This window comes from Castanea sativa, chromosome 2 (assembly GCF_040712315.1).
Source record: "Castanea sativa cultivar Marrone di Chiusa Pesio chromosome 2, ASM4071231v1".
NCBI lineage: Eukaryota > Viridiplantae > Streptophyta > Magnoliopsida > Fagales > Fagaceae > Castanea > Castanea sativa.
The window spans coordinates 45,332,528-45,352,896 of record NC_134014.1 but is presented as its reverse complement, the minus strand read 5'-3'; the positions used below and the strand labels follow the sequence as shown (position 1 = coordinate 45,352,896).

Sequence of the window (20,369 nt, the reverse complement as noted above, 5' to 3'; positions counted from 1 at the left end):
AGTCTACAACTCCGATTTTGGACATTTCTAGGCCTCTGAATACGCGCTAGCGCACTCCGATTTTGGACATTTCTAGGTCTCTGAATACGCGCTAGCTCGGAGATACTGAATGTTAAATATCTTTATTTATGTCTTTTCTTTTCCACGAAAGAAGCAGTGACACTCTTCTCTACTTCCGATCCGTTTCCTTGTGCTGAGATGAACTCGTTTGTAAATTTTCTACTATATAAGTGAATATTTAGCTTTGTAATTTTCAGGTTTCACTGATAGTTTATTTTACTTGTACTGTGTTGCAACTTTTCATTTATTAGAATAAAAATCTAATTCGTCCTAAAAAAAGTTTGTATTTTGCATAGTTGGGTATATCGAAGTCTTATTATAGTTTCTTGTTTCAAAAAAAAAAAAAAGTCTTACTGTTCAAAGAAAAAAAAAAGTCTTAGTTTCTCAATTGGTCTTCCAAATACTATATTGGATATAAAATCTTTGAAATAAAAAGTTATGGCAGCAGCATTTGTGGGTGGGGCTGCTCTTGGGGCAGCATTTGGAGAGGGCTTTACAGTGTTACATGTCACAGTTAAAGATGTGGTAAGCAAAGCCCGTATGTTCAAACCCATTCTTAAACACCTCGAATCCACGTTAGATCGTTTGGCGCCAACGGTCAACGAAATAACACAACCAAGCGAACAGCTTGATCTCCCAGAAGTGGAAACAAAGAGCTTGATTGAACATATGGAAGTGGGAGAGAAGCTGGTTCTCAAGTGCTTGAAAATCCGGTGGTGGAACTGCTGGTTCAAACTATATTACTCCCCTAAACTTAAAGAGTTGGTGGAAGAAATCGTCAGGTTCTGTCAGCTTCATATGCAAGTGCATAGCACAAGGAATGGGTTGAGGACCTTGGTAAATGTGAATGTTAATCTGCAAAAAGTGGATTCGGTTGTGGATAGACAAAGGGTGCTGTGCACGGTTCGAGATCCCCCGGATTTTATAGTCGGGTTGGATATGCCAATGAAGGAGTTGAAGACGCTGCTGTTGAAGGAGGAGGTGCAGCTGCTTCTACTGACTGCTCCTGGAGGATGTGGGAAGACCACATTGGTCCAAATGCTTTGTCAGGATGACCAAATTAGAGGTACTTCCATCTCTTTTGTGTGCCACTGTGTAATTTTTTACTTTCTAATTTGTTAGTGTTTTAGGAAATATAGTTTGCATATTCTTGAAGTTATTTATAATGCTAGTATGTGGATCCTTAATAGTAAAGTATACCGTTAGGTAGTAGCAAAAACAAAATACACTGAACTTCCTTGTTGAATCCTAAAATGAAATATTGCAGTAAAAGAAACAAGATGATTAAAAAAAAATTAAAAAGGCAATTCTTATATTTTCATAATTGGGGGTGTTTCTCATAATTTTTTATTTTTCTCACATCTCACCGTTTGCTGCGATTGGGATTGGGTTTTCTTTTCATATGACATGGCCATTATGTGTGTAATATCATGCGATATGAAATGTGCCTCTGTGGCAGTTTTCTAACTACATTGAGTTTGGACAGGTATGTTTGGGGACAATATTCTCTTTGTGAACGTTTCAAAAACTCCCAATGTGAAGGTCATTGTGCAGAACCTATTAAATTATAAGGATATGCAGCCTACTTTTCAAATTCAATGTGATGAAGATGCAATCGACCAGTTGTCCCAACTGCTGAATCATCTTAGCCCTAATCCTATATTGTTGATCCTAGATGATGTCTGGCCCGGATCAGAATCCCTTCCTGAAAAGTTTAAGTTTGATCTTCCCAATTACAAGATTTTGGTTACTTCAAGAACTGCATTTCCAAGATTGCAATTTACATATCACTTAAAACCACTAGATGATGTTGATGCAATGACTCTTTTTCATCACTCAGCATCCCTACATGATGAGAACTCTTACATTCCAGCAGAAGAAGATGCCAAAAAGGTACTTTGTCAATCTGTGAGATATATATACATATATACACACACACACACCTGCCAAAATTATGTTTTCATACATACACACACGTTTAAGCTTTGCTTGGGCGGTTGGGCCGAAAATTACCCCGGTAACCTCCAAAAAATAACCGAGTTCATTTGTTTCCTTGAATTGCAGATAGTAAGAGGCTGTGGGGGATTCCCACTAGTCATTAAAGTGATTGGTGGCTCACTGCGTAGGCAGCATGAAGTAGTATGGCACAGTAGACTAATGAAATGGTCTGATGGTCAATTTTATTTTAGTTCTGATACAGAGCTGCTTGCTCATCTTCAAAAAAGCCTAGAATTTTCCAATGACAAGGTCAATATCAAAGAGTGTTTCATGGACCTGGGTTCATTTCCCGAAGACCAAAGGATCCCAGCCGCTGCCCTCATAGATATGTGGGCAGAATTGTATAAACTATATGAAGATGGCATCCAAGCCATTGCCAATTTACAAGAACTCAACATTCGAAATCTGGCTAGTCTTGTGATGGCAAGGTATACTGGCTTTTTATCTCTATACTACAGTTTTCTTCTTGTGTGATTTCTTCACGTGATTACTGCTAGTTGTATTATGCCGTAACTCTATACCTGGCCTAAGGCCCAAAATAGTTTTTTTATGGCTTAATTAACTTCTGATGGCATTTGATAATATGTTATTATAGCTTATTTGACATGACAATGGCCAATTTAGGATTTTTCATACCATGATTTGAAAGGTGATTACTAACAAGAGCTAGAAAAAAGAAAACTTATGCCAATCTAGAAACAAGATATTCCAAGTTTCCAACTACCGTGCCCTGGCAAAGAGGGCTGTTTCAAATTTTAATAGTTAACACCTGTTTGCATCTTGTCTGGCATACACTTGAATATAATTATTGTAGATAAAAACTGATAGTAGTATCTAATTCCCTTTGTTGTGTCATTGTATTCTTAATATTATATATTTTTCATATGTGAAGCTGAAAATTTTGAATATGTTCTAAGCTTATATTTTTCCCATTCACAGGAAAGATGCAAGTGAGGTCAAAAGCTATTATAATGAAGACTTTGTCACACAACATGATATTCTTAGAGAGCTTGCTATACATCAGAGCAGCCAGGAGTCTATAGGACAAAGGTCAAGACTGATTATTAACATAAGTGGAAACAATCTACCGAAGTGGTGGACAGAACAAAAACAGCAACTCATTAATGCTCGCCTATTATCTATCTCAACAGGTTGGCACATTTTCTCTCTATCAAAGACACACAGACATACACAATATGTAATTTACATAAGATTGATGGCTTGTCACATTGTATAAAATTATTCTTGCAGATGAATTATTCTCGCCCAGGTGGTGCAACATTCAAGGATCCAAAGTTGAGGTTTTAGTTTTGAATTTTCATACAAAGAATTATACATTACCTGAGTTTGTGGAGAAAATGGATAAACTCAAGGTTTTGATAATCAACAATTATGGTTTCTTTCATTCCAAAATAAGCAATTTTCAAATGCTTGGGTATCTACCCAATTTAAAAAGAATCAGATTAGAGAAGGTTTCAATTTCTTCGCTTTGCGAGACCCTTGTACCATTGAAGAGTTTGAAGAAAATATCCTTGTTTATGTGTAATATTGGTAAGGCTTTTGAGAATTGTACAATTCAGGTTTCAGATGCATTTCCAAATTTGACGGAGATAAACTTTGACTATTGCAATGATCTGGAGGAATTGCCTGCTGGGCTGTGTGATATCATCCACCTCAAAAAAGTCAGCATCACCAACTGTCATAAGTTGTTTGCACTGCCAGAAGAAATTAGAAAGCTGGTGAATTTAGAAGTGCTAAGGCTTAGGTCATGTACTGATTTGTCAGAGCTACCAAATTCAATCAAAAGCCTCCATAAGTTAAGCATTCTAGACATATCTGACTGCCTAAGCATTATGAAGTTGCCAAAACACATTGGTGAGTTGTGTAATTTAAAAGAGCTCAATATGAAAGGGTGCTTAAGATTGCGTACTCAATTTCCAGAATCAATAATGGATCTTGAGCAGTTAAAGCTGGTGGTATGTGACGAAGAGAGGGCCAGGTTATGGGAGCCTATCAAGGAATTCCTCACCGACCTCAAGGTAGAGGTGGCTGGAAAAGATATTAACTTGAATTGGCTTCCCAAATGATTTTTGAGAACTGTTCTCCTTCAAAAATGTTGTGGGTTCAATATGTTATATCAAATGGAAATATGCTAAATCACAGTCAATGCCAACAGCAGCTACTAAGAAAATAATAGGGGGGAGCTCACAAAATAAAGGATTTTTCCAATAGTATGGGTGGTTAGGAATATAATCCAATGTTGTAATGATAAGCTACATATAAATTTAGAGAAAAAAAATCTTTTTAGATGCAAACCGAACAGCACACAACTTGGTTTTGGAAGATATGGCACTAAAAGCAGTGTGTACTAATCCATCTATATTTAACTTCTGCACCGTCTTAACCTTTGCCTCAGAGCTTTGGAGTCAGGGATGGAGCTATTGTTGGACCTGGGGGGCAGTGCACCATGCTTGACACCAATGGGCACCACTAGTCCACCGCAGCAATCAGCACACCCTAAAGGCCCCAAACCTGGTAACATTTTATCCCTCTCTCATATCTGAATCTCTAATCCTTGGTTAGTTGGTTGATTAACTTAGATTTAATCATATGTGTTGATAGTGCTGTGAAGAAAATTGAAAGAGAAGCAAAGCTGAGAGACTACACCACATCCGAAAATTGAAGAAGAGACTAGAAAAAAAGTGTCAAAGAGAGAGAGGTAGACTCTGACTTGACTCCATCTTTGATCTTTCTCTTTCAATCTTTAACAAGGCAAAATTTATATATATATTAATAAATGGTGGTCAGGTGGTGTCTTGTCTCTAGCCCAGTGATTAACAACTGTGAACTATGTAAAACAACACAATGTCCATGTGATGTTCGGACAGTTCTGTGCACTTTAGTGTAGATTTGTAGTTTTGTTTGGTAGTAGTGTTGTTGTCTATTAGTGTCTTCTAAAAAATTTGAAAGATTTTTTTTTTCAGGTAAATAATTAAAGAGATTATTTACTACTTTAAAATTTCCTCTATCATATTTGATTTTTTCAAAAAAAATCTTTTTAAATAATTTAGAAGCTAATAATAGTGGTGCAACATTACCAACTACTAATGTTGAGAAAAATTTAATGTCTTATTTTCATAAATAATTGCATTGTAATATCTTTAAAAACAATAATTTTGTGTATTTTTCTTTGTTGATGGTTTATAGAATGAATATTTATTTAGAGTTTCAAAATTTTTTGTTTATAATTTTGCCCCCCTAACTTTAAGTCCTATCTTCGTCCCTGATTGGAGTTTGGACACTACATGAGCAGGGTTTTTGAGCCACAAACCATTTAGTCTATTCTTTGCTCTTTACCGTCTAAAGATTCTGATTCATTATGAGATTCAGGTTCAATTTAGTCTATTCACTAAAAATTTTAAAAAATATATTTTGAGAAAAGATGGGCAGTTGCTGCAGTTCAATTTAAGCAAAAACGCATATTTGTTCTATATTTTGACCTCGTTTTCAATTTGGTTCTTAAATTTTTGCAACTTTCAATTTGGTTGTTATATTTTAAAATTTTTTGTCATTTTAGTCCTTGCCAACTCGCTTATGAAAAATGCACTACTAACAGCATGTTTAAAATCATCTAAATCTGCAATAATTGTTTTGTTATGAGATTTGGAACTCTCCCAATATAGCTAGTCAATAATTCACCTTAACTAAGTGATCCCCCAACCCCCCTTTCTGTCTCCCCTAAACTGACAGCAAAGAGAATAAGAAAGAGAAACACAACTAGTACCTTTGAATATCCAAAGACACATATCTTCAATTGAGGAGCTAGGCTTCCATCCAACAAAGTGTTTTTTCTAGCTTCTAGTCACAATGGCATATTTGCTTCACCAAGAAACAAAATAACAAGGAACCGAATATATAAAGTTTCCATAGCAGGGGTAGGTAAGAACAAATTTTCAGTATTATAAAATAATAAAAGAGGAAAATTGCTTCGATACCATAGCATGGCAGTAGCTGACTCCAGACATAAGTTGTTGAAAAGCTTCTTGTCATTCCTGGTGGAGTTTAAATGATTCCAAATGCAACTGCAAGCTTCTCATTTTGGTAGGAAAGATTTTGCTGTTTATGCTCCTAAAATCATGTAGCACAAGTATAAAGGGTGAATTCTATTGGGTACAGCCACCAAGTATAGAAGCCCAGACTACTTTATCAAGCTTCTTAAGTGTAAGGACTGCAAGTTGATCCACAGCCCAAGATGTTAAGACTATGGCCCAATAAGCCCCAAACAATAAATTTGATAGAGAGTAGGTTGAAACTGAACGTTAAATGGGTTAGGTGTTAGTCACAGTGAATTAGCTTATTATAGGAATGATTAAGTAAAGCAGATTAAAAAGAAAACACTCCTCGGTCAAGTCCGAGGATGGTATATTCTTGGATAAATATCTCTCAAACTTAAACAAATATTCAGGTTCTTGACTACAAAGTTTTCTCCCTCTTTTTCTAATTCCCCTCCTCCTATAATGGAGGTCTCCCCTTTTATATCTCTTTCCCTTCTTTCATCTCAGCCTTCCTTGATACTTATCCCATCAATACCTTCCTGAAGTCTTTGTGGGTAACTGTAAGGCTAAAAGTTACTGTTCAGGTATCACTTCCACATTAATGCGGCCAAAGGGTTAGATGCAGAGCATTCAATGCAGCGGTAGCAGCTTTCTTCCCAAATATTTTTCAATTCTCTGTTGACTCATCTCTTTCTAATGCTTATCCTTCCAAGCATGGTTGCCTGCTGCCCAGTGCTTAATGGGTGGTTGGACTTTAGGCCTCCACTCTATTGGCTGAGGAGGTATCGCTCCTTGGACAATGTCATTTATTCATTGTGACCTAACCTCTTCCTTGGCCCAATAATCTATCTATCTTCGCTAGTACTCATCTGTCCTCAGGCAATTTAACGTCCTCGGGCGCAGTCCACGGCCCAATATCCTTCTCTGGGCCCTTCATCCCTACATTAGGCATTTTGTTAATCCCCATATGATACTAACATAATGATTTGTTATACATGTTAAGCTATCTTTTCCTTTATCAAATAGCAATATTCAAGTCCTTTATCAACTAATCCAGTATGAATACAAGTGGAAAGAACCCCCAACAAATGTAACATGGTTAGGCTACATACTTGGTTTCAGAAGAAACTCAAAGAACTTGGTTTCAGAAGAAACTTAAAGAACTTTAGATAGCCTCATTCGGTTGACCATTTTGAGCATTTCGAACAATTAGTCCATGAAACTAAATTTGATAGAGGCATCCCTTTCAATACCTTTGTTGCATTCTGTTAGGTTCTAAAAGTTTAGAATAATTGGCAAACTATGAGCACAAACTTATCTAGATATAGATTCCTAGATCTATAGGTTTTATTAGACAATGCTCAAGGTACTACATGTCAAAGTACAAGAACATTCAAGCTGCATAAAGGAGAATTCAAATTCAATGAAATCCGATCTATCGAAAATTAGATCCAACCAATCGAAAATCACAGACATGAAATTTCTACAGAATTCTATCTTAGCCCAAACTCTGCTTAAACGTTTTGGGTTTCAAGTGAAACACTTCTAATATATAAAGGAAAACTTTAACTACGTTTTCAAAACTTTTGAGAGACTTTGGAAGTGTTCTTGTAAGATCTAAAAGGCATTGTGCCTTCCTCTATCAAAGTCACTACCGAAAATCATTCTCATATCATTAGATCCGGTAGATTTGAAGTTGCTGCAACAAGATCAACAACTGCTGATGATCTAAACCTTCAAGGGTAGTCTTGGAGTCACAAACTAGAGAGTTTGTGTTGCTAAATCTTTGAGTGGGATCTCAAAGTCACAAGCAAGGGTGTTTATGTTGGTGTAAATCTAAGAAGAGAAGGAGTCTGTGGATTCAAAGCTTATACGTGGTCATGTCAGTAAGTTAATACATGAGGTAGTAATAGATTTAGAGTTAAATTTGATTGTAAAAACTTTAATTCTCTTATAGTGGATTTAGTTTACCTTGAGGATAGCTAGGTTAAATCCTCCCCAGGTTTTTACCTTGAAATAGGTTAGTTTCATTGGTTTTCCTGGGTAATAATATCGTGGTGTTATTTACTTTTCCACAACTTTGCATGATATTATTTATTTGTTTTAACCTAGATCTGAAAATTAATCTAAGTAATCACTTGGTTAATAAAATAGGTTAAACAATCTGCTTAAGGGGTCTAAACGTACTCTCACATTCTTAATAGTCCCATACTTTGAATCCATATGAACAATAGTACCTGCTGTAAATGAAAAGGGATGAAACCTTTATCTGTGTTATATAGCCATGAACTTGCTTGCCTAGGTCCTTTACAACATGATCAGCACAAGCATTTAAAATCCCCGCAAATGTTGATTAATGTCTAATTAATCCCTGATGTCTTCAATGCCAAGAACAAAAAAGATCAGTCTTCCCATCTTTCATATCCATAGGAAGAGCTTGTGTCTAGTGCATTAGTTGCATTGGACACATTAAGATGCAAACACGTGTGACATTTGTCCGTATCCTAACGTGTCTAGTGCACTAATGCATAGGACACAAGCCGTGTTGCATTACTAATCCATCAATCAATGTTGTCCAAGAAACAACATCCCTATCCACCATCCTGTCAAAAATGTGCCTAGATTGTATATCCCTGCCCGTATGTAAGCTTGGACTTGTAGACAGCAAGAGCACTAGATTTGGTGACCTTATTCGATATTGAATTTTCATGTCTTTAGGCCAGTCATGATTTAGGCACCACAATATTTTTGCCATCCACGAAAAATTATTCTTTTGGGTATTTCATCGAACAAATTTGTAGTCTCTTTAAGCTTCCCTGCCGGCATAGCCAAATATCATTGTGTTCCAAGACCAACAATTCCTTTCACCCCTTTCATCAACATTTTCTAGAAATCGAGTACATCCTTATTTCACATACATATCAAGGAAATTGATGATGCAAGGAAAATCAGTAGGCTGGATGATCCAGATTTGAAAGGACAACTCGCTCTCTAATGGCCTGAAAAACAGAGAAAAACGATCAAAGGTGACCGGGATCGCCGGCCAAGAACCCTCCGATGGTAAAGTCAGTTTTCTCTATATTCTTGGAGTTCCAATCTTTTGGGAAAAAATGTTCAATGTACCTTTCATTGGTCCGAACCAGTGCTTATATAGTGCCTTAGGAGCAGTTATTTGGGATTATAACTTCTCCTGAATTTGAGGAAGCCGGGGGTTCGTGGATAACTCCTACAACCGTTTAAGAGTTATATTCTCTCATATAACGGTCGCCTAAGGTTAGGCGTGAACTATGGGTGGTAAAATGTGCTTGATAATTCCAAGTGTAAAATCCTCATCCATGAGTCTTTATGTGGACGAGTCCCCTCAGGACAGGCTGCGCGCATCCTTGGACGAGGAATGTAGCTACGCTATCACCCTAGGATGGCCTTGTCTGTTATCCTCGTCCTAACGATAACTCCTGGACGGCTACCGAGGCGATGACTGTCCAAGGACGGTCTGAGCGTCTTCATCCCACATCAGTTGCCCCTCGTCCAAGGGTTACGTAGCGTATTGACAGATTTTAGGACGAGTATCTCTTTTTTTTTCTTTTTTTTTTTAACGTACTACATGTCACACATCCATAGGGGGTTGGCCGCGTCAATTCATTCCTTCGAGGCAGGTGCCACGTGTCGTTTTTTCATTGGTCTAGTCGTTGTTGATATCGAGACTTTTCTACCTATAAATAATGGTTTCCCTCTCGTGCCCCTTTCACTTTTTCAGATTTTCTGTTTTGACATCCTCGTCCATCGCTTCATCTAGGAGTGTTCTCAGCGTCCGTAGTGTCTTCCATCTAGAGCCAGGTATTCCCTTTACTTCAACTTTCAAACTTCCCTTTTTAAGTACTAGGACGTCCTAAATGGCTTCCTGTTCGTCTAGCGACAGTGTAGTCAAAGTCATAGACGAGTATCACGACTGTTCTAGTTATGATACTTCTAGCAACAATAGCAGCAGTAGTGGTCACACAACAGAGGAATATACCTCTGGTGTCCCGGGAATTCCCCTCGAGAGCTTACAAGAAAATGTTAGGACGAGGGCAGCTTCTGGGGCTGACACCTCGACGAGCTCCCCGCCGTCCTCCCTTTTGGACGAAGGGGAAATCGTATATAGTTGTGCTATAGAGGTTCCTTCTAGGACAGACGAGAGAAGGTTAGATGCCCTAAGGAGTTGGTTTCAAATTCCTGACGATCTAAACCCTAGGTTAGTTGTCCGAGGTGAATGGTGTTGCCAGCCTCTTTTTGGAATAGACGTTTATGAAGCTTATCTGTTAGGGGGGCTTAGACTTCCTTTGAATGCCTTTGCTAGGCAATTACTCACTAGGCTGGGCTTGGGAGTGTGTCAGCTTAACCCCAACGCATGGAGACTAATTGTCTCTATGCAAGTCTTATGGAGGGAGGTGTTTGATGGGGACCGTCCTATCACCGCGGACAAGTTCTTGTACTGCTATAAACCCTCCGAGATAAATCAATCTTGAGGCTTCCATCAGTTTACAGCCAGGGGCAATGACTGTAGACTGATTAAGTCTTTGCCCTCGTCTGACAGAAACTGGAAGATGAAATTTTTCTTCGTCTCTGGTTTTTGGGCGGGGCATCCTGTTGAGATTGGTAAAGACTCGTTTGCTCCTTATACTGGAGACTTAGGGAACCTTCGTCCAGAAGGTATGTTATGCTCTTCTTCTTTTTTGTTTCTTTTTTGTTATACTTTATCTTTGGACGATGGTCTAACCTTAACTTCCTTCTTCCCTTTCCGGCCGTTGGACGCCCTTCTTTGAGCAAGTTCCACCGTGATCGCGTCCACAGGGCCCGTCTACATTCTGAATGAGACTTTCATTCGTTGGTGACCCTTTAGCGTCTACACAGGTGGGGACTTGGCCCCAAACCGTCCATCAAAGCTTTAGCACACGAACAAACCACCCGTAGACGTGAGTGCTCCTCTTAAGATATGCGTTTTTCATTTTTATTTTATTATTATTATTTATTTGTATGTATGTGTGTTCACATTTTTTTTTTATTTTTTTTTTTAGGAATGTTAACCATGAAGGGAAATAAAAGGAAAGAAGTGATCGACAAGGCAGCTAGACCTGAGTCTCAACCCCAGCCTCGTCCTGCGGCTGGAGAAAAGAGGAAAAGTTTGTCCAAGCATGTAGACTTGGCTAGCTTGCCCAGTCGTCGGGGGAAGAAGGCCAAGCATGGGTCGTCCAGGCCCGAAACTGCTAGGCCTGATCATCCTTCCCAGCCGCCCGTCTTGGTCGTTGATGTAGACTCGTCCACGCCTGTCAGCGTCACTCCGTCCAAGTCCCCTGCTCCTGACTCGTCCCAGCCTCCTCAAAGGATTTCTACTAATTTATTGGAGAATGAAGATCTGGCTTGGGAACGATTCCAAGAGGCTGTGAAAGGTGAAGACGTGGCTGCGTGCTACGACTTGTCTTTGAAAGAGTTCGAGCACTCTGGCGTCCACGATCTCTTTAAGGTGACCATTTTTGCCTCGTCTTGGTTTAACCATGTTACCCAATGTTATTTCTATCTTCTGAACTTTCTATTCTTCCATGTAGGCAATGTCAAAGTTCATAGTTGCATCCAGGCAGGCCACAGAGATGGACAGGACGAGGATCCTTCTAGAGAAAAGAATAGAAGAGATCAAGAACGACTGTAGGACGTGGGCTGAGGTGGCGAACAAGGCCAAGGACGAGGCTGAGGAGTTGAAGGCATTGGTGGGGGAGCTGAAGTCCGACGCTGCCAAGAAGGACGACCGTCTTGAACTTCTTCAAAGAGAGAATGACGAGCTGAGTCTTCTTCTTAAGAAAGCTAAAGACGAGGCAATGGAGAAATTCAAAGCGTCCAAAGAGTTCACTGACCTGATGGATACGAACTACGCAGCAGGGTTTGAGGATTTTAGGATGGACGCTATGGACAGCTTTCCTGAAGTTGACTTTAGCACCATTAAACTCAACATTGGCGCTGCTACAAGTTCTCTCGTTCACACAGGCTCAAATGATGTCAACATCGAGGACGACGCTTCCACCAAACCAGCTCAGGACGACCCCAACATTGATGCCCCCCCCTCTTGAAGAAAAATTTGTTTTAACCAAGTGTTATTGTTGTTTGGCTTTCTTTTCTTTCTTTTTATTTAAAATGTATTCAAGTACAATCACCTCGTCTAGAGTGTTCTGGACGAGTTTATCAACAATTGCCTTTTAATGCATATTTTATAAGGGTTTTTGGACGATGGTCGTCTACCCTCTTTAGACTTAAAGAATATCTTTATCTGTTACCTATTGTATGGACGAGCTTATTCATTGTTATCGTTTATGCAAATGTGTTTTTTAAACAATGTTCTAAGCATTGAATGATCGTCTACACAATTTCTTTGTGGATGACCCGATTAGGACGATAATGATGACCGCATTACTTTGGCTTGTCCTTTAGGCCATTATTACTCGTCTGCTCACAAGGGGTTCGTAACGTTCATGTTTCACCCGTCTTGACTAGCTGCTCGTTTTTGGAAGGATACGCCTTAATGCCCACTTTCTTAGACGAGTGGGCCTTGGCCTCTTTTTGCTTTATACTCGTTTAAAGGAAGTCTTGGATGAGCATGCCTTAGTCTTTTTCTCTTCTTTTTTTTTTTTTTTATATATATATATCCTCATTTCAAGGAAATATTTGGACGAGTATGCCTTGGCTTCTTTTTCTTTACTTTATTTTTTTTTAAGGAAAGCCTTGGACGAGTATGCCTTGGCTTATTTCTCTTTGCTTTATCCTTTTTAAAGGAAAGCCTTGGACGAGTGTTTCTGCGTCCGAAGATTTCAATTCGTCTTAGGCTTTTGCCCCTTCTGTGGGTATTATTATGAAAACTAAATCTATGCATCAAATACATAAGAAATTCAAACCATATTATTACATGAACATTGTTCACAAACGTGGCACATGCTTACAAGCTAGTGCCTTATTAAGATACTTAAAAGTACATAGCCTCGTCTTTCATAAGCTGGTCTATAAGTAGTGCAAAAGTTTAAGAACTAGTGCACTTTTATTCATAACACACCATAATAGTAGTAAAAACACAACAATAAATATAAGCAAACACGCAAATCATAGCCGTAACTTTGCCACTGACTTCCCTCGTCCCTACTTATCACTGATAGTACCTCCTCAGATGTTCCACGTTCCAAGAATGCTCTAACTTCCGCCCGTCCAGGGCTTCAGGTAGTAGGACCCCTGCCTCTTGCAGTTGATTACCCTGTAGGGTCCTTCCCAATTGGGTCCCAGTTTTCCATGAGCTGGGTTCCAAGTCGCCAAGGAGACCCTTTTGAGGACAAGGTCCCCCACACCGAACCGTCTGGGTTTTACCATGGCATCATGCTGTCTGGCCATAAGATTTTTGTACCTTGCCGTCCTTTGCTCCGCATCCATTCTTACCTCGTCAATAAGATCGAGGTCAAGGCGAAGTTGTTCCCCATTTTCTTTCTCCTGGTACTCCATCACCCGGTGACTTGCCATATAAACCTCCGCTGGTATTATAGCTTCACTCTCATAGGCTAGTTTAAAAGGGGTCTCTCCTGTCGGAGTTCGTGCAGTCGTCCTATAGGCCCAAAGAACACCTGGTAGCTCGTCTGTGAACATAACGGCCTGCTGGTCTACTTCCCTCGTCCTAGTAGGTTGTCCGGACGGCTGGATGTTCTACACCACCTTCAGGTATGTCTTCCTTGACTTGGATGACTATGCCGTCGAGTTTCCTCCTATAATTACCCTTATTTCTCCTAGTGGAGGACGTGATGATTCTTCCACCTTGGCTTTCATTTTCTCATATCTTTGGTCTCGTCCAAGGAAGTTCCTTAGTTTTCCTTGTCTAATGAGATTTTCTATCTGCTACTTCAAGTCAAAGCACTCATCCGTGTCATGCCCGTGGTCTCTGTGAAAGCGGCAGTATTTGCTCATATTACGCTTGTTGGGGTCTCCCTTCATTTTATCCGGCCACTTCAAGGACGGATCGTCCTTGATCTGCATAAGAACCTGCTCCAGTGGCATAGTCAGGGGCGTATATTGCTGATTCCTCGCGGAGGAACTCACCTTCTTACCATCTTTATCTTTCCTCTCGTCTAACCGAGCTTTCTTTGGATGAGGTCCCTGATCCAAATAACGATGGTGACCCGCTTCCGAGCGTTCTGCCCTTTTTCTTTTCTTGGCTATAATAGCGTCCTCAGCGTTCATAAAATTCTGGGCTGAATGGACGAGCTCGGCCATAGTCTGTGGTTCCTGCTCGTAGAGCTTATGAATGAACAAGTCAGAATTGACCCCATTGTGGAAAGTGGCCAGCAATAACTTGTCATCCATCTCGTCCACCGTCAAGGCCTCCCTATTAAAGCGGGTGATAAAGGATCGCAAACTCTCATTTTTCTCTTGCTCTATAGTCAGTAGACTAAAGAGGAACGCTCGTGACGTTGTCCTCCGATGAAATTGTTGACAAACAACTTGCTCAACTCTTCAAATGATCCAACCGAGTTTGGGGGTATCTTGCTGAACCACACTCGCGCTGGTCCCTTAAGTGTGGTAGGAAAAACTCTGCACATGATCTCATTCGGGACCTCCTACAGGTGCATGGTCATCTTGAAAGTTGCAATGTGATCGCAAGGGTCGCGATTTCCATCGTACGAGTCTAAAGAAGGCATTTTGAACTTCGGGGGTAGAGGATGACTGTTGATGGAAGCTGGGAAAGGGAGTCCGTTCGGTGGACCATATCGTCTACTGGGTTTGCTCTCCTCATATTCTCCCTTATCTCATCCATGGCTTTCCTCATCTGGTCCATCTCTCTCTCCAAGTGCGGCATCCTTCTTGAAGTGGTACCCCTTGTCTGATTCTCGGACTCTACATTTTCCCCTCCTCCTTCCTGACTCGGGGCCCCCTGCATGTGCCTATCTTGGCGCTGCCTCCTGAGGTTGATCTCCCTATTCAACTCCTGGTTCTGACGTGTCAGTTCTGCCATAGCGGTAGCCATGGATTGTATGTGTTGAATGGAAGGCGGTTGCATTACAGGTGCTAATCTGCGATCGCGAAGGGGATTACTAGATGCATCCCTACTCTCCTGGTGGCCTGGGCTGGTAGCCCTTGATCTTGTTCGAACCATTCAGCCTTTTGTCTGGGACAAAGTAACCTTTGACAACAAAAACACGAACGAATAAAAAGGACAGTGGATAGTGTTTATTTGCTCTACTCTCGTTAGTCTTCCCCACAGACGGCGCCAACTGATGATGCAAGGAAAATCAGTAAACTGGATGATCCGGATTTGAAAGGACAACTCACTCTCCAATGGCCTAAAAAACAGAGAAAAACGATCAAAGGTGACCGGGATCGCCGGCCAAGAACCCTCCGATGGTAAAGTCAGTTTTCTCTATATTCTTAGAGTTCCAATCTTTTGGGAAAAAATGTTCAACGTACCTTTCATTGGTCCGAACCAGTGCTTATATAGTGCCTTAGGAGCAGTTATTTGGGATTATAACTTCTCCTAAATTTGAGGAAGCCAGGGGTTCGTGGATAACTCCTACAACCATTTAGGATTTATATTCTCTCATATAACGATCGCCTGAGGTTAGGCGTGCATTACGGGAGGTAAAATGTGCTTGATAATTCCAAGTGTAAAATCCTCGTCCATGAGTCTATATGTGGACGAGTCCTCTCGGGACAGGCTGCGCGCATCCTTGGACGAGGGATGTAGCTACGCTATCACCCCAGGACATCCTTGTCTGTTATCCTCGTCCTGACGATAACTCCTGGATGGCTGCCGAGGCGATAACCGTCCAAGGACGGTCTGAGCGTCTTCATCCCACATTAGAAACGATTACAAATGAAAACCCTAGGTACAAGTGTGTTTTCACCTGAGCCTACAAAATTTTCTCTTCCAAGATTGGCATCAAACAAAAATGACATTTTATCTCATTATATAATGTTGCACAAGTGGCCACCTTTCTTTCTAAAATAGCAATTCTAGTTTTTAGCAATTTAAAAAATCATTTTATTTATTTTAACACCACACTTTTTAATACACCTAACATCAAATATTCTACTCTTTTACGCGTTCATTTAAATATTTTTTTTCTTTATTCTTATTTTATTCTTTCTTTTACTCCTCAAGTCTCTCTCAATTTCATAAAAAAAAAGTATCTCTCTAATTTTCATTTAAATAACGTTTTTTTTTGTTTGATTTTACAATAATTTATTGTAGCTAGGTGTTAAAAAATTATAGGTTTAGCATCTTTGATGTAGTGTGTTTTTTTAGTGTTTTGAGCTCTAAAATATTTTAGCACATTTTAATGTGAATGCTCTTTCAATTTTATCCTAAACTTTTTTTTTTTCATCCTATCTAAAGCTGCCAGGTAACCACCCATCAACAAGTCTTTTTTTTTTTTCCTTCTTTTTTTAATATTTCATTTTAACTAATTTAGTTAATGGCATTATTTTTTTTATGTACAAAGGATTTTTTAATATTTCATTATAAATAATTTAGTTAATGGGATTATTTTTTAATGTATGAAGGAATTGATAGATTAAAAAATAGACATATTAACATAATAAGTTATGTATCAAATTATTTATTATATACTATGTATTACTGGTAGGGGTATATGTATATGAGTAAATTTATATGAATTACATATTTTATTCTCTGGCTTTTTTTTCTCAATCAAATAAATGAAATTTATATTATTTTTCCATCATTCCAAACAAACAAACATGATGGAAAACTAAACTATTTTCTTTATTCCAACCATTTTCTATCATTCTAACCAAACAAAGCCAAAGTGATATGTGGGGACTCGAGAACTGAAGATTAGAAGCACCACTGTAGCCTTCAGTTGTTACTCACAAAGAAGCATTCATAGCCCGAGGAGTGAGGTTGCCCGAAGAGGGAATGGGTAGTGACAGGGTGTCCTTGGGGAGTATAAGAGATGAAGGTGGGTGCCTCAGGGGATAGGCAAGATATTTATGGGAGGTTTCTTGTAAAGTCTCACCTATTCCTCAGCATTAAATGACAGGCAACAGCTTTATCAACTGCATTAATGAGGAAGTGACTTGAACAATGGATCCACAGCTCAGCAGCTCCTTCCACCACCTTCGCCAAAAGTCTAATGGGACAACTGTCCTAAAGAGGTTGAGGGGGATTGAAGATGGAGGACTAGGATACAAATGACCATGGAGTATATAAAGGAAAGAGACTCTCAGATAAAGGGGATCCAGAGAGAGAGAATAAAAAGAAAAAAAAGAGAGATCATAGCTAGAACTGTAGCTGAGAGAAAGAGAATGAGCAATATTTGTAACTGATAAGGGTATTTTTAGACCTACAAAGCTGACGACATAACAAGATTGATGAACACATTTCCGTGGGCAGACGGATCCAGAGGAAGCAAAACCTCAGTTAGACGCACCTCAATATGGATGCACCTCAGGCAGACAGACCCAACAAAGAGGATGGACCCCACGCGGATGGACCTAATAAAGGGGGATGCACGATACTCGCGTGGCTCCCACGTGGCTGGAAGTGCTCATCAAGAATCCAGATATGGAAAAGCTTTGCACCCTACGCCCAATCATAATTAAGGGTCATCTACAAGGAAAATCATCCCGAAAAATCTGGAAATTTGATGGAGAGTTCTCCCCATAAGGAAATGCCTTCCTCCTCACGAAATTAAGGTCAAATCTACACCACTATATAACCCCCAAAACCTTCTCTCACAAAGGTACGCACAATTTCTCTAAAGCTCATACTCTCTAGAAATGTTGGAGCTCTCTTTTGACTTAACCTTCGGAGGGTCTTTAGCCGGTACCCCACCGATGCCCTTTGATTGGTTCTTCTCTTTTGTTCTTCAGGTGCACCCATTGACACGTGTGTGGACGATCAACTCACTGGCGATTTTTTGTGCATCATCAGTTGGCACCGTCTATGGGGAAATGAGTGATTAGCCATATCACCGCTCCTAAGACAAATAATTGCATGGTCCAGACGATCAATGGCTACCATCAACCAAGAGATTGAAAACTTGCCCAATGCCTTGGAGAGTTGCTAGCGCAAAAGTTGGGCCAGTGGAACGAATAGTATTTGAACCATCAAAATGACGAATAGGGCAGCAACAAACGCAACAACGGTTGTCCCCTGATGGACGATCACCAAAAAAAGGACAACCAAGATGAAAGCATTTGAGTGGAACGACGAATGCCAAAGAGCATTTAAGGAATTGAAGGCATTCCTTTCATCTCCACCACTCCCCAATCCATCCAAACCCAATGAAGAGCTTTCCCTCTACTTAACCATATCCCTCACGGTTGTTAGTTCAACTCTCATCGAAAAGGAGGATCGTGTGCAATTACCCGTATGCTACACTAGTTGAGTGCTTAAGGGAGCAGAAGAAAGATATCCCCCTATGGAGAAGTTAGCCTCAGCCCAAGCATTAACTAACTTCATCACAAAATTTATGACGAACAAGGCGAAAGGCAAGGGGGCAACAGCCCCATGGAAGATTTGAATGGACGGATCATCCAACAAACATGCCGGAGGGATCAGGGTAGTCCTACAATCTTTTGAAGAGGACATCATAGAATGCACCATCCAACTCCAGTTCCCGGCGGCCAATAATGAAGCTAAGTACGAAGCTGTACTAACAAGACTATCAACGAAGTCTACGAAACCAAAGGAGAGCTAATGAAGTACCTTAGCCTTGTCAAGAGACAGACAAATCAAAATTTTGTAATAGAATTTGTACAAGTCCTAAGGGAAGAAAAGAACATGTTAATCGATTGGCCAAGGCTGCATCTACCGAACACATGACTATTGGTCGTCACTAAGGAGCTGCAATACAAGGGATACCAGCAAGTATTGGTTGGACGATTCCAATCACCTTCTACCTTAAGAATGGGACACTTCCAGAGGACTACAACGCTTCCCGAAGGTTGAAAGTTCAGGCATCACGCGTCCTGGGGGCAGTGTACCAGTGGCCTACCATGCAGAAGGATGCCGACAAGCAACTAATCCTTATCCCAATGGGATGGATCAACAACCAATGGTACCGATGATCAAGGATTCCAACGGAACCTAATTCTCATCCAAAACTAAGTCCTACCAATGGGATGGACTGACCATCAAGGATGCCTATTGGCACTTGATCCTCATCCAAAATTTAAGTCCTACCTACCGGTGGAAGGACGAACCAAGCCATTCACGAGTGCCTTAGACGAAATTCTAAGTCTTCCTGCCTACGGGTGGATGGACAAACCAAGTTACTCATGAGTGCTTTAGAAAAAAATTTAAGTCTTCCTACCTACAGGTGGACGGACAAACCAAGTCACCCAAAAGTGCCTTTGTTAAAGTTCTAAGTTTTACTACCTACTGGTGGAAGGACGAACCAAGTCACCCAAAAGTGCCTTAGTTAAAATTCTAAGTCTTCCTACCTACTGGTGGACGGACGAACCAAGCCACTCACGAGTGCCTTAGACAAAATTCCAAGTCTTCCTACCTATGGGTGGACAGACGAACCAAGTCACCCATAAGTGCCTTGGTCAAAATGCTAAGTCTTCCTACCTACTGGTGGAAGGACAAACCAAGCCACTCATTAGTGCCTTGGACAAAATTCCAAGTCTTCCTACCTACGAGTGGATGGACAAACAAAGTCACCCAATAGTGCCTTGGTTAAAATTCTAATTGTTCCTACCTACGGGTGGACGAACAAACCAAGTCACCCACAAGTGCCTTGGTACAAAATTTAAGTCCTACCTACAGGTGGAAGGACAAACCAAGCCACTCACAAGTGCCTTTGAAAAAACCCTAAGTCTTCCTACCTACAAGTGGACGGACGAACCAAGTCACTCACGAGTGCCTTAGACAAAATTTTAAGTCTTCCTACCTACGGGTGAACGGACGAACCAAGTCACCAACAAGTGCCTTGGTCAAGATTCTAAGTCTTCCTACCTACAGGAGGGCGAACGAACCAAGTCACCCACAAGTTCCTTGGTACAAATATTTAAGTCCTACCTACTAGTGGAAGGACGAACCAAGCAACTCATGAGTGCCTTGGACAAAATTCTAAGTCTTCTTGCTTACAGGTGGACGGACGAACCAAGTTACTCATGAGTGCCTTAGACAAAATTTTAAATCTTCCTACCTACAGATGGATGGACGAACCAAGTCACCAACAAGTGCCTTGGTCAAAATGCTAAGTCTTCCTACCTACTGCTGGAAGG

General features: G+C 40.3%; 1 protein-coding gene across 1 annotated transcript; it reads left to right on the top strand.

The window, feature by feature from the left end:
• The first annotated feature begins 314 nt into the window (after positions 1 to 314).
• LOC142625933 (putative disease resistance protein At5g66900) lies at positions 315 to 4,757 on the top strand. Its single transcript, XM_075799690.1, has 6 exons — positions 315 to 1,126; positions 1,547 to 1,953; positions 2,125 to 2,486; positions 2,998 to 3,209; positions 3,310 to 4,593; positions 4,681 to 4,757. Exons 1-5 carry the CDS (start codon positions 499 to 501, stop codon positions 4,143 to 4,145), a joined length of 2,445 nt encoding a protein of 814 aa, XP_075655805.1. The 5' UTR covers positions 315 to 498; the 3' UTR covers positions 4,146 to 4,593; positions 4,681 to 4,757.
• The last annotated feature ends 15,612 nt before the right edge of the window (positions 4,758 to 20,369 follow it).

Excerpts from the sequence above, each read along its gene's own strand:
- LOC142625933 (XM_075799690.1), top strand. The coding sequence starts at position 499 with ATGGCAGCAGCATTTGTGGGTGGGGCTGCTCTTGGGGCAGCATTTGGA. Across the intron at positions 1,127-1,546 it reads TCAGGATGACCAAATTAGAG|GTATGTTTGGGGACAATATT; the intron begins GTACTTCCATCT and ends GAGTTTGGACAG. Across the intron at positions 3,210-3,309 it reads CCTATTATCTATCTCAACAG|ATGAATTATTCTCGCCCAGG; the intron begins GTTGGCACATTT and ends TTATTCTTGCAG.